Source organism: Ranitomeya imitator, chromosome 6 (genome assembly GCF_032444005.1).
Source record: "Ranitomeya imitator isolate aRanImi1 chromosome 6, aRanImi1.pri, whole genome shotgun sequence".
NCBI lineage: Eukaryota > Metazoa > Chordata > Amphibia > Anura > Dendrobatidae > Ranitomeya > Ranitomeya imitator.
In genome coordinates, this window is record NC_091287.1 from 96,301,317 (window position 1) to 96,315,744 (window position 14,428).

Below are 14,428 nucleotides of genomic sequence, written 5' to 3' on the forward strand. Positions count from 1 at the left end.
TGACTCCGGGGGGGGGGGGGGGGGGGAGGATAAGGGGAAGCTCGACCGCAGAGAAAGACCGTGGGGCGAGATGGACCGAGAAGATAACTCAGACTGGCGTTCCCGACTGAATCTTTCGCGGCCTGTATTGGAAAACTCGGACAGAGCTTCCTGCGACCCGCTGGCTACTACGGAAGGCTGCAGGGGCAACCGATCGAGCACGGACACAAGGGTCTGGGACACCCGTGTGAGATCCGCTACTGATAGAGACAGAGGGGAGGCCCAACCTGGGGTGGGGACTTCGCTCTGAGGCGGAGCAACGGGAACAAAATGTGGGTTGCTGCAGGCCTGCCTGAAGGGAGCTTGTGGTTACAAGGCGAACCCTGAAAGTGTTTCACTAAGACACAGGAAAAGGTAGGAGGCTGGGAGCGACCTCCCTTAAAATTAGACCGAACGGGCCCATAAGGGAAATGTCAGAAGATTAGGGGTTTGAGTCAAACTGCGGTGCAGAGGTACTCACGGCAGGCGCTGCGGTGTCCAGATGGAAGGCTGCACGGCTTGGAAGATGCTCCTCAGGAACAATAGCCCCTAGGAGAGCAGGTAGACACATCTGGGGCACTCTTGTCCGGAACTTACTGCAGGCCTGAAGAACAGCAGTGGAACAGAAAGATGGAGCTGCTGCCCTGCAGCCTCTGGTGTGATCCGCGCAGATGATGTGCTGTGCCCCCAGGAGAAAATGCGAGCAAGTTGGAATCTCCTGCCCTGGCTCAGCAGCGACGTGGGGGAAGGGGCGGAGACAGCCCACATGGCGCCGGTAGGCGGAGATTGCAGGGCACAGTTTGTCGGGCGGGAGAAAGCCCGCCCGAAGAAAGCGGAAGTGAAGGAGCGCGGTACCGGAAGTAGGCCCCGGCGGGAGCCGGGACCTAAATTAGAGGCCGGTGCCGCTGGAAAAGAGACCGCGGCCCCGGAACAGTGCACCGCAGAGCAGCGCGGCAGCCTGCCAGGACCGCAGGGACGGGACGTGGCGCCGAAGTAGGCCCCAGCTGAAGCCGGGACCTAAAGGAGAGGCCGGCGCCGCTGGAAAAGAAACCGCGGCCCCGGAACAGTGCACTGCAGAGCAGCGCGGCAGCCTGCCAGAGCCGCAGGGAGGACGGGACGCGGCGCCGAAGTAGGCCCCGGCAGAAGCTGGGACCTAAATTAGAGGCCGGCGCCGCCGGAAAGGGGATCGCGGCGCCGAAGCCCGCAGGGCGGCCGCAGGGGGGAGCGGTGCCGGCGTCGCCAGAAAAGTGACATTGCGGCCGCTGCGCAGTGTGGCCGCAGGGAGGGCACTGCGGCCCCGATGAAGGGGATAGCCCGTAGTGCAGAGCCACTGCTCGTCTTGGTGCCCCTAGGATCCCTTTTAAAATAAAATCAGCGCCGCCATAGAAGATAGTGCAGCGTATTTAGGGCCAACTACTCCCCCACACCGTGAGAGAGTAAGGGGAAGATCTGGAAATTTAGGGGAAATACTCACCTAAACATCCCACGCAGTTACTAACCTGAAGGTATCAGACGTCCACGGAGCTGTGATGGACGTCCTCGTCTCCTCCAACCGACAGGCTCTGGTGGGCGAGTGGGTGGGGGACGGAGCCAGGACCGGACTTCTGAGCACGCTGGTGTGCTAGGATCTTGGTCCTGGAGAGGGATCTATGAGGATACGGGGTGGCAGTACACGCCGTACTCATAGTCCGCATAGTGGGACTACAGGTGTGACTGTTCACCCTGTATCCCTCTGGAAAAATCTGAAAAGAAACGACGCACATTGAGGTAGATAAGGGTCTAATGAAAGACCCGTGTCCACCTCCTACTGACACTAAGCTAAACTGAATATCCTACTTCCTGTCGGTAGGGTGTACACTGCAGAGGAGGAGCTAACTTTTTTATTTGCATAGTGTCAGCCTCCTAGTGGCAGCAGCATACACCCATGGTTTCTGTGTCCCCCAATGAAAGGCGATAGAGAAAAAACAATTTGCTTGTGTTGCCATTTTCCGAGACCTGTAACGTTTACAATTTTTGGTTAATAGTGCTATTTGGGGGCTTGTTTTTTGCACCTAGAGCTGATGTTTTTACTGATCCAATTTTAAGGTAGATATGATGATCTTATTACATTTTTTTGTGCTTTTGCAACGACAAAAAAACCCTGCAATACTTGCATCTTTATTTTCTCTCTCACTACACAATTTACCCATTGGGATAATTTTATATTTTGATTTAAAAAAAATATAAAAATTGAATCTATGTTCTTCAGAAGTTTTAAAACTTTATATGAGTGGTCGCAATCATGGATACCTAAGCTCCTGCAAAGAGAGTGCAGTGCCAGTGCATGCGTATAACTACTATTATACCCCCTGACGAAGGAATGTTATTTCTGAAAACGCGCGTCGGGGTGTGCAGTATCAGGATGCCAATGCATGCATATAACTACTATTAGAACCTCCAAGACATAGGAAAGATAAAGACCCAACTGTCTGTCTGTTTTGTGCTTCTTGTACGCACCTTCCTTTGGCGTCCACGGCATTCACAATGCTTGTACCTAATGTGTCTATTAACATTTCTGCAGCACCTTCATTGTCATTGATGCTGAAAGCAAGAGGAAAAAAAATGTTAGAACAGGAATGAGGTGAGCGGCCAATTACTCAGGTCCTTACTACTTGTGGGTCCTCTTACACTGCACAATGCAGGGGAGTAAAAGAATTTCCTTCCATTCTCTGAAATACTTCTTGTTCCAGCAGTAGTTCTACACACGAATCATGGCCTGCAGGGAGAAAGAAGCCAGAATTCACTTCAATTTTACATTTATGATTCAACATTGGAAGGGAAAATGACAAGTAAGTTCTAACAAAACCAATTATAAAAATGGCAAAAAATATTTAAATTGCTTTATCACAAAAATATTCTGAAAATTCACTCACTAAAAAAATCAAGGTTTGAATCAAGAACTACTTGTACTAACCTGTATGTTTCTAAGAAGCATCACACTTTGATCTTCCCTGATTATGAATTAACTCACAATGCATCTGACATCCCCCGACTGGAATAGTCCAGCTTAGTAATGGGCCTCTGATGAACATCGAGGATTATTCCTTTGTCCTCTAGTCCGTAAGTATTGCATGCCTAGTACAGACCCATTGTCTCTATAGGAGTTTCGCACTTTTTATTGAATACACATTTTTCTGAAAGCCACTCTGTGCAGATCATCACTGCAGTGATTAATATCTATTTTCGATATTATGTGCCCTCTGTCTTACCTTCTTTGCCCCCTACAATCTGTTATATACCCCTTTGTGCATTCATCAACAGGTGTAGTTCTACGATTTGACTCCATGGGTGTTTTCCAGAAACAAGCAGCAGTGGATGTTGCAGAGTAAAAATTGCAAATCTGCCATTGTAGTGCCCAGTAGGTTATAGTGCCCAATTTGTGCTTCTGGAGAAATGCACCAGTAAAAATTGAGCAGGCTCTCATCGCTACAGAAAATGCCAAACATGAGGATGCTAAATATATATATATGTTAACAGATCATGAGGACGCTAAATAAATAAATAAATATATATATATATATATATATATATATATATATATATATATATATATATATATATATATATATATATGTTAACAGATGACGGACCCGAGTGGGGCTTGCTTTTTTATGGATTGAGTTTTTATCTCTTGTTGAGAACATTTTACATTTGGGACGTTGAGTATAAGTTATTAGGAGACAGTTTTTATGTTTGACTGCTGTCACACACTTTTTTTTAAACAAACAAAAGATTTTGCATCCCCATATTTGAGAGCTATAATTTTTTCCATATTTCTGCAGACAGTCATGCGAGGGCTTGTTTTTTGAGGGACGAGTTGACTTTTTTTTTTTATTAGTAAAATTATCGGGCACATATTTTTTTATCGCTTTCTATTCCGATTTTTGGGAGGCATAATTAACAAAAACCAGCAATTAAGTTTTTTTTTTAAGCCGCTCCTCGTGGTAATATTGTTAAAGCAGCTTAGGGCTATGTTCACATGTTGCATTTCTGCTGCGTTTTTTTTCTGCAGGAAAAACCTGCTTTCTTGGCAGTAAAGATGCTGCTTACAAAAAGCAGGTTTAGGTGCGTTTTTCAGGATCCTAAAGCTAAAAAAAAAAAAAAAAAGGCACTTTGATTAAGTCATTTAGGGAAAAAAGATATTTTATGTCTGAAAAAAACTGACTATTCTGGACAAAAACGTTCACATATGAGTTCATGAAAAAATACACAACTGCAAATGCACTGTAACAGCAGAGGGTGTTCAAGTGGTCAGGAATAGTTTGCCACTGGGTTTAGCTTGGTGGGGGGGAAATCACAAGAATAAATGTGTTTCACATTCTGCTGTACATACTCTTTCTCACAAAAAATACAGAAAAAGCAATACCTGTGGTGTTTGCACTTATTCATTGCTTTCTATAGGTGATAAAAAGCTGCAAAAAAGCAGCAAAAATGCTAAAAAGTGACATGCTGCAGTTTTAAAAAAGCAGCAGTTTTCCAATTCAGTGAGGAAAAAAAAGTGTGTGAATGAGATTTCTGAAATCTGATAGCTTTTGATGGTACTGTAAAACGCAGCTTAAAATTTCCATAAATAAACAGCAAAAAAAACGCCACAAAACCGCAACTTCTGAACATAGCATTAGGCTATGTGCACATGTTCAGGATTTCTTGCAGAAAATTCCAAGAAAAACCTGAAATTTTCTGCAAGAAATCTGCATGCGTTTTTTGTGCGTGTTTGGTGCGTTTTTTTCCGGACATTTCCCAATGCATTTTATAGCGGGAAATCCGCAAAAAAAACGCAAAATTAATAAACATGTTGCGTTTTTTTACCGCGATGCGTTTTTTTCAGGTCAGCACGATTATAGCGATGCATTTACACTTTTTTTTTTTGTTTTGCTACTTTTGCACAAAATAAATAATAATTGTATTTGCATCGCTGTATTTTGAGAGCTATAACTTATTTTCCATTGATGGAGCTGTATGGCAGCTTCTTTTTTGAGACACAAAATGACATTTTCAGAGATACCATTTTTATTTACATTCGTCCTTTCAATTTTTTTGTTTTGTGGTATGATGAAAAAGTATAGTTCTTTGCTTCATTTTTAATTTATTTTTTAATGGTGTTCACTGAAGGGGTTAACTATAATTGGTTGCTGCAGTTCTATAGATCACGTCGCTCCAGACGCTGGAATACCAAATGTGTATTTTTTTTTGTTCTTTTTACATAAAAATATGTATATATGGGTATAACTTTTTTATTATTGTTTTGTGATTTTTTTTTTTTTTTATATTTTTACACTGACGGAACCCCTTTTAGACCATGCTCTTGGGCAAGGTCTAAACAGGCCACCGTAGCTGGCAGACCCGGAGGTCATCATGACGACCTCGAGTTGCCATGACAACAATTGGCAGCCAGTGATGTGGTTTACGGGGGTGTTGATCACGTTGGAGAGGGAGCTTCCTCCCCTCCTTGGCTCCCAAATGCTACAATATTGACAGCGATATTTACGGGGTTAAACAGGTGGGGTGGTGCCTGCACCACTTCTGGCTGTGACAGCCGGGGCTCAGCAACCACATAAGTCAAGCTCCCGGCGGTGGTCCGGTGGGCACAGATCCTATGCTGCTCACGATTACCAACTGTAACTATGTCATGGGGTAGGAACCCCTTTCCAACCATGATGTGCAGGTACGTCAAAGGTCGTGAAGGGTTTAAAGGGGGTGTCTGAAATTTTTTTTATATCATGCATGTATTCAAATTAACAAACTCAGGCCTACGCCCCTTGCAGGCCCCTCCGGAGGTCTTAGTTGCCGGTTGCCCTGTTTGGAAGTCCCAGCAGTGCTGCAGCTTATAATTGGCTGCAGAAGTCAGGTGACTAGAAGAAAGGGTCAACAGATGTTAGGACTTACGGAAGCGGCAAACACAGCTTCTCAAGATGGCGGAGAATTCTACAGCACATTGTGCTGGATCCCCAGGGGCACTAGAAGAGGAATACACCTCCATATATGATTTTTAATCAATCATCGTATAAAAAAATATTTTACAGTCGGATAACCCATTAACTGCAGATTAATGGGACTGGAAGCATATAAAAACCTGCACCGATAATTATATATCAATTATAGTATAAAGCTAATGTATTGATGCGTCTGAACCCCGTATTACCACCTCCATATGATAAGTAAGAATGAAGCATACCATTATAACAGGCCCAGTGAAGGGATGTGTATCCGTGATTGTCTGCTATTGCTGGAACAACATCAACAGATACGGCGGTCTGGAGGAGAGCCCCCAGGACACCTATATGACCGCATGCTGCCGCCAGATGAATAGGGGTGCGACCTCTGCAGTCCCGCAACAAGAAATTAGCGCTGTGCTGGAGCAACGCCTCCACACACTCCTCGTGTCCGGTCACTGCCTAGAAGAGGGAAAACAGCTGAAATCACAATTCACACAACTGAATATTCTAGGATTAAGTGCAAATGTATCACATCCACAATGCACAATAGTTGTATGCACAGCCATATTATGTATTAGGCCTAAGAAAAAGCAGAAACTATGATTCTTCTATAATATGAATGATACAGATCTGGGGTTGGGAAGCAGCAAAGTTTATAAGGAACCAAGGTAAAATCTGTGTTATTATAATGAATGCTGTATTATAAAGACCTGATAACTATACACCTATAAATTAGGCAGGGGAAGCCTACTAAAGAAACCACTAAAAAGCTGTAGGAACATGTTGGCGTTTTACCTCCTAACATTACTATGCCCTTTTATGAAGCAACGGTGTCACAAATACAAGAATAAAACATTGATTTTTTTAAATAAAGCCTGAAATAATTAAAGTGTCGCAGATGGGAATATTCCTAATAGTGCAGATATTGGCAGCCCTGCACTTGGTCCATGCTGCGGTGCTGCAGCAGAGGCATCCAGAAGAGGAACGCATACCCCTCGGTGCAGCGCTGTCCGCCCCCATTTGTCTTTGGCATCCACATTGGCTCCTTTGTTCAGCAAGGAATACACACACTCCGTATGTCCGTTCAGCACAGACAGCATCAATGGAGTCCTAAGTAATACAAGGAACAAATCAGAAAGAAAGCGCATCAGTCAGCAGAAGTATCCCCCTGTGGCGGACATCCAGATATGCACTTAACCAGGGAGCAGAGGTATAAAGCAATCTCCAGCAGAATATGAAGCCAGACAGGTTGGGGAAGGGGGAGGAAAAGTGCCGGAGATGAAGGCCGGATGACTACGGAGGACAATGGTTATTGCATATGTGCTAAGGTATACAAGACATTACTTATGTAGGGAGACCAGATCAGCAAACCAGGAGGATTGGCAGCACTGGCTAATTACTGATAGCAACCAATGCATTTTTTATTTATTTATTTATTTTTTTATTTTAGCTGAATTTGTTTTTAGCTCGTGAGTCTAGACTTTGCTCATCAATATGGTAGCGCTTCTGTTTTTGTGACAACATTTATGCTAGTCCTGCAAGTAACATCACTGTGACTGCAACTTACAATTGTGCAACTATTTTAGAGCGGTAAATTTGTGCCCTTCCTCCAAAAAAAACAAAAAACAGTGGTGGGGGCAGTGTCAGACAGAGCTCAGCGTTCAGAGAACTGGTGGATATTTTGCAGAGAAAACAGGAATTTTATCAAAACTGCAGAACCCGCCCAATAAGCGACATACTAATGGAATCAGGGTATCTGCCCCTACATTATGCTGCTCTCAGATGGGGTAGCAAAAACCTGGTGACAGATCGCCTCTAAGGCTTTGCTTACAATGGTATTATGGCTTCTGACACATCCAATAGCACCCAATAGTACCAATTAATATAAAAAAGGGTCAATTCAAGATTTCCAAAATTTTTGATCATAATTGCTTTAACCCCTTTACCCCAAAGGGTGGTTTGCACGTTAATGACCAGGCCAATTTTTACAATTCTGACCACTGTCCCTTTATGAGGTTATAACTCCGAAACGCTTCAACGGATCCTGGTGATTCTGACATTGTTTTCTCGTGACATATTGTACTTCATGATAGTGGTAAAATTTCTTTGATAGTACCTGCGTTTATTTGTGAAAAAAACGGAAATTTGGCGAAAATTTTGAAAATTTCGCAATTTTCAAACTTTGAATTTTTATGCAATTAAATCACAGAGATATGTCACACAAAATACTTAATAAGTAACATTTCCCACATGTCTCCTTTACATCAGCATAATTTTGGAACCAATTTTTTTTTTTGTTAGGGAGTTATAAGGGTTAAAAGTTGACCAGCAATTTCTCATTTTTACAACACCATTTTTTTTTAGGGACCACGTCTCATTTGAAGTCATTTTGAGGGGTCTATATGATAGAAAATGCCCAAGTGTGACACCATTCTAAAAACTGCACCCCTCAAGGTGCTCAAAACCACATTCAAGAAGTTTATTAACCCTTCAGGTGTTTAATAGGAATTTTTGGAATGTTTAAATAAAAATGAACATTTAACTTTTTTACACAAAAAATTTACTTCAGCTCCAATTTGTTTTATTTTACCAAGGGTAACAGGAGAAATTGGACCCAAAAAGTTGTTGTCCAATTTGTCCTGAGTACGCTGATACCCCATATGTGGCAGTAAACCACTGTTTGGGCGCATGGGAGAGCTCGGAAGGGAAGGAGCGCTATTTGACTTTTCAATGCAAACTTGACAGGAATTGAGATGGGACGCCATGTTGCGTTTGGAGAGCCACTGATGTGCCTAAACATTGAAACCCCCCACAAGTGACACCATTTTGGAAAGTAGACCCCCTAAGGAACTTATCTGGATGTGTGGTGAGCACTTTGACCCACCAAGTGCTTCACAGAAGTTTATAATGCAGAACCGTAAAAATAAAAAATCATATTTTTTCACAAAAATTATATTTTTGCCCCCAATTTTTTATTTTTCCAAGGGTAAGAGAAGAAATTGGACCTCAAAAGTTGTTGTCCAATTTGTCCTGAGTACGCTGATACCCCATATGTGGCAGTAAACCACTGTTTGGGCGCATGGGAGAGCTCGGAAGGGAAGGAGCGCAGTTTGACTTTTCAATGCAAAATTGACAGAAATTGAGATGGGACGCCATGTTGCGTTTGGAGAGCCACTGATGTGCCTAAACATTGAAACCCCCCACAAGTGACACCATTTTGGAAAGTAGACCCCCTAAGGAACTTATCTAGAGGTGTGGTGAGCACTTTGACCCACCAAGTGCTTCACAGAAGTTTATAATGCAGAACCGTAAAAATAAAAAATCATATTTTTTCACAAAAATTATATTTTTGCCCCCAATTTTTTATTTTTCCAAGGGTAAGAGAAGAAATTGGACCTCAAAAGTTGTTGTCCAATTTGTCCCGAGTACGCTGATACCCCATATGTGGCAGTAAACCACTGTTTGGGCGCATGGGAGAGCTCGGAAGGGAAGGAGCGCCGTTTGACTTTTCAATGCAAAATTGACAGGAATTGAGATGGGACGCCATGTTGCGTTTGGAGAGCCACTGATGTGCCTAAACATTGAAACCCCCCACAAGTGACACCATTTTGGAAAGTAGACCCCCTAAGGAACTTATCTAGAGGTGTGGTGAGCACTTTGACCCACCAAGTGCTTCACAGAAGTTTATAATGCAGAACCGTAAAAATAAAAAATCATATTTTTTCACAAAAATTATATTTTTGCCCCCAATTTTTTATTTTTCCAAGGGTAAGAGAAGAAATTGGACCTCAAAAGTTGTTGTCCAATTTGTCCCGAGTACGCTGATACCCCATATGTGGCAGTAAACCACTGTTTGGGCGCATGGGAGAGCTCGGAAGGGAAGGAGCGCCGTTTGACTTTTCAATGCAAAATTGACAGGAATTGAGATGGGACGCCATGTTGCGTTTGGAGAGCCACTGATGTGCCTAAACATTGAAACCCCCCACAAGTGACACCATTTTGGAAAGTAGACCCCCTAAGGAACTTATCTGGATGTGTGGTGAGCACTTTGACCCACCAAGGGCTTCACAGAAGTTTATAATGCAGAGCCATAAAAATAAAACAAAATTTTTTTCCCACAAAAATTATTTTTTAGCCCCCAGTTTTGTATTTTCCCTAGGGTAAGAGGAGAAATTGGACCACAAAAGTTGTTGTCCAATTTGTCCTGAGTACGCTGATACCCCATATGTGGGGGGGAACCACCGTTTGGGCGCATGGGAGGGTTCGGAAGGGAAGGAGCGCCATTTGGAATGCAGACTTAGATGGAATGGTCTGCAGGCGTCACATTGCGTTTGCAGAGCCCCTAATGTACCTAAACAGTAGAAACCCCCCACAAGTGACACCATTTTGGAAAGTAGACCCCCTAAGGAACTCATCTTGATGTGTTGTGAGAGCTTTGAACCCCCAAGTATTTCACTACAGTTTATAACGCAGAGCCATGCAAATAAAAAATATTTTTTTTTCCACAAAAATTATATTTTAGCCCCCAGTTTTGTATTTTTCCAAGGTTAGCAGGAGAAATTGGACCCTAAATGTTGTTGTCCAATTTGTCCTGAGTACGCTGATACCCGATATGTGGGGGGGAACCACCGTTTGGGCGCATGGGAGGGCTCGGAAGGGAAGGAGCATCATTTGGAATGCAGACTTAGATGGATTGGTCTGCAGGCGTCACATTGCGTTTGCAGAGCCCCTAATGTACCTAAACAGTAGAAACCCCCCACAAGTGACCCCATATTGGAAACTAGACCCCTCAATGAACTTATCTAGATGTGTTGTGAGAACTTTGAACCCCCAAGTGTTTCACTACAGTTTATAACGCAGAGCCGTGAAAATAAAAAATCTTTTTGTTTTCCCACAAAAATTATTTTTTAGCCCCCAGTTTTGTATTTTCCCAAGGGTAACAGGAGAAATTGGTCCACAAAAGTTGTTGTCCAATTTGTCCTGAGTACGCTGATACCCGATATGTGGGGGGGAACCACCGTTTGGGCGCATGGGAGGGCTCGGAAGGGAAGGAGCATCATTTGGAATGCAGACTTAGATGGATTGGTCTGCAGGCGTCACATTGCGTTTGCAGAGCCCCTAATGTACCTAAACAGTAGAAACCCCCCACAAGTGACCCCATATTGGAAACTAGACCCCTCAATGAACTTATCTAGATGTGTTGTGAGAACTTTGAACCCCCAAGTGTTTCACTACAGTTTATAACGCAGAGCCGTGAAAATAAAAAATCTTTTTGTTTTCCCACAAAAATTATTTTTTAGCCCCCAGTTTTGTATTTTCCCAAGGGTAACAGGAGAAATTGGTCCACAAAAGTTGTTGTCCAATTTGTCCTGAGTACGCTGATACCCCATATGTTGGGGTAAACCCCTGTTTGGGCACACAGGAGAGCTCGGAAGGGAAGGAGCACTGTTTTACTTTTTCAACGCAGAATTGGCTGGAATTGAGATCGGACGCCATGTCGTGTTTGGAGAGCCCCTGATGTGCCGAAACAGTGGAAACCCCCCAATTATAACTGAAACCCTAATCTAAACACACCCCTAACCCTAATTCCAACGGTAACCCTAACCACACCTCTAACCCTGACACACCCCTAACCCTAATCCCAACCCTATTCCCAACTGTAAATGTAATCTAAACCCTAACCCTAACTTTAGCCCCAACCCTAACTGTAGCCCCAACCCTAACCCTAACCCTAATCCTAGCCCTAACCCTAGCCCTAACCCTAACCCTAACCCTAGCCCTAACCCTAGCCCTAACCCTAGCCCTAACCCTAGCCCTAACCCTAGCCCTAACCCTAGCCCTAGCCCTAACCCTAGCCCTAACCCTAACCCTAGCCCTAACCCTAGCCCTAACCCTAGCCCTAACCCTAGCCCTAATGGGAAAATGGAAATAAATACATTTTTTTTTATTTTTCCCTAACTAAGGGGGTGATGAAGGGGGGTTTGATTTACTTTTATAGCGAGTTTTTTAGCGGATTTTTATGATTGGCAGCCGTCACACACTGAAAGACCCTTTTTATTGCAAAAAATATTTTTTGCAATACCACATTTTGAGAGCTATAATTTTTCCATATTTTGGTCCACAGAGTCATGTGAGGTCTTGTTTTTTGCGGGACGAGTTGACGTTTTTATTGAAAACATTTTTGGGCACGTGACATTTTTTTATCGCTTTTTATTCCGATTTTTGTGAGGAAGAATGACCAAAAGCCAGCTATTCATGAATTTCTATTGGGGGAGGCGTTTATACCGTTCCGCGTTTAGTAAAATTGATAAATCAGTTTTATTCTTCGGGTCAGTACGATTACAGCGATACCTCATTTATATCATTTTTTTATGGTTTGGTGCTTTTATACGATAAAAACTATTTTACAGAAAAAATAATTATTTTTGCATCGCTTTATTCTCAGGACTAACTTTTTTATTTTTTTGCTGATGATGCTGTATGGCGGCTCTTTTTTTGCGGGACAATATGACGCTTTCAGCGGTACCATGGTTATTTATATCTGTCCTTTTGATCGCGTGTTATTCCACTTTTTGTTCGGCGGTATGATAATAAAGCGTTGTTTTTTGCCTCGTTTTTTTTTTTTTTTTCTTACGGTGTTTACTGAAGGGGTTAACTAGTGGGCCAGTTTTATAGGTCGGGCCGTTACGGACGCGGCGATACTAAATATGTGTACTTTTATTGGTTTTTTTTTTTTATTTAGATGAAGAAATGTATTTATGGGAATAATATTTTTTTTTTTTTTTCATTATTTTGGAATATTTTTTTTTATTTTTTTTACACATTTGGAAATTTTTTTTTTTACTTTTTTACTTTGTCCCAGGGGGGGACATCACAGATCAGTGATCTGACAGTTTGCACAGCACTCTGTCAGATCACTGATCTGATAGGAGTGCAGGCTGCTTCACAGTGCCTGCTCTGAGCAGGCTCTGTGAAGCCACCTCCCTCCCTGCAGGACCCGGATCCGCGGCCATCTTGGATCCGGGGCTCGAGCAGGGAGGGAGGTGAGGAGACCCTCGCAGCAACGCGATCACATCGCGTTGCTGCGGGGGGCTCAGGGAAGCCCGCAGGGAGCCCCCTCCCTGCGCGGTGCTTCCCTGTACCGCCGGCACATCGCGATCATCTTTGATCGCGGTGTGCCAGGGGTTAATGTGCCGGGGGCGGTCCGTGACCGCTCCTGGCACATAGTGCCGGATGTCAGCTGCGATAAGCAGCTGACACCCGGCCGCGATCGGCCGCGCTCCCCCCGTGAGCGCGGCCGATCGGCTATGACGTACTATCCCGTCCAGGGTCAGATAAGCCCAGGGCACCTCGACGGGATAGTACGTCTAAGGTCACAGAGGGGTTAATTACTAGATCAGAGCTGGGCAAAGTGCAGCCCGCAAGACACATCCAGCCCTTTGACTGTTCCAGGCCAGACCATGGACAGAGGCAGCTCAGGGGGAGAAAACAGTTGCCCATGGAGCACATAATGGATATTGTGAGGGCTTATGTTGTATATGATGATATGTGGGGGCTCACACTGTATATGGGATGCTATGTGGGGGCTCACACTGTATATGGGATGCTATGTGGGGGCTCACACTGTATATGGGATGCTATGTGGGGGCTCACACTGTATATGGGAGGCTATGTGGGGGCTCACACTGTATATGGGAGGCTATGTGGGGGCTCACACTGTATATGGGATGCTATGTGGGGGCTCTCGCTGTATATGGGAGGCTATGTGGGGGCTCACACTGTATATGGGATGCTATGTGGGGGCTCACACTGTATATGGGATGCTATGTGGGGGCTCACACTGTATATGGGAGGCTATGTGGGGGCTCACACTGTATATGGGAGGCTATGTGGGGGCTCACACTGTATATGGGAGGCTATGTGGGGGCTCTCGCTGTATATGGGAGGCTATGTGGGGACTCACGCTGTATATAGGAGTCTATGTGGGGGCACACGCTGTATATAGGAGGCTGTGTGAGGCTCAATGTATATAGGAGGCTCATATTTTGTACAGGAGGCTATGTGGCTGCTCACTGTATACAGGAGGTTATGTGGGGGCTCACATAGGAGGTTATGTGGAGGCTAACACTGTATATAGGAGGCTATATGAGGTTCACTGTATATAGGTGTTGTGTACGGGCTCATATGGTATATAGGGGGCTGTGTGCAGGCTCATACAGTATATAGGGGGTGTTAGCATATTTAATTCTGCTCAATATAATAGTGATACAATATAAAATATTTGTAACAATATGCCAATATTAATATTGAGCAGAATTTATTTTAGTGTATTTGTTCGGCCCTCCACAACAGTCACAGTCTCATGTTGCCCCCTACCCTTGGGAAAAATAAACCCACCCTGTACTACACAATTATTGCCATCTAAAGTGACAAAC

At 43.9% G+C, this 14,428-nt stretch overlaps 1 protein-coding gene across 2 annotated transcripts in view; it reads right to left on the minus strand.

The window, feature by feature from the left end:
• ANKRD28 (ankyrin repeat domain 28) overlaps window positions 1-14,428 on the minus strand; it is a 208,905-nt gene that overhangs the window by 22,676 nt on the left and 171,801 nt on the right. For both annotated transcript variants that reach the window (XM_069729947.1, XM_069729946.1), the window contains exons 20-23: window positions 6,986-7,103; window positions 6,233-6,452; window positions 2,686-2,773; window positions 2,515-2,598 (exon numbers count right to left, since the gene is read on the minus strand). In XM_069729947.1, coding sequence (XP_069586048.1) covers window positions 2,515-2,598; window positions 2,686-2,773; window positions 6,233-6,452; window positions 6,986-7,103 — 510 coding nt within the window. The remainder of the gene's footprint in view (window positions 1-2,514; window positions 2,599-2,685; window positions 2,774-6,232; window positions 6,453-6,985; window positions 7,104-14,428) is intronic.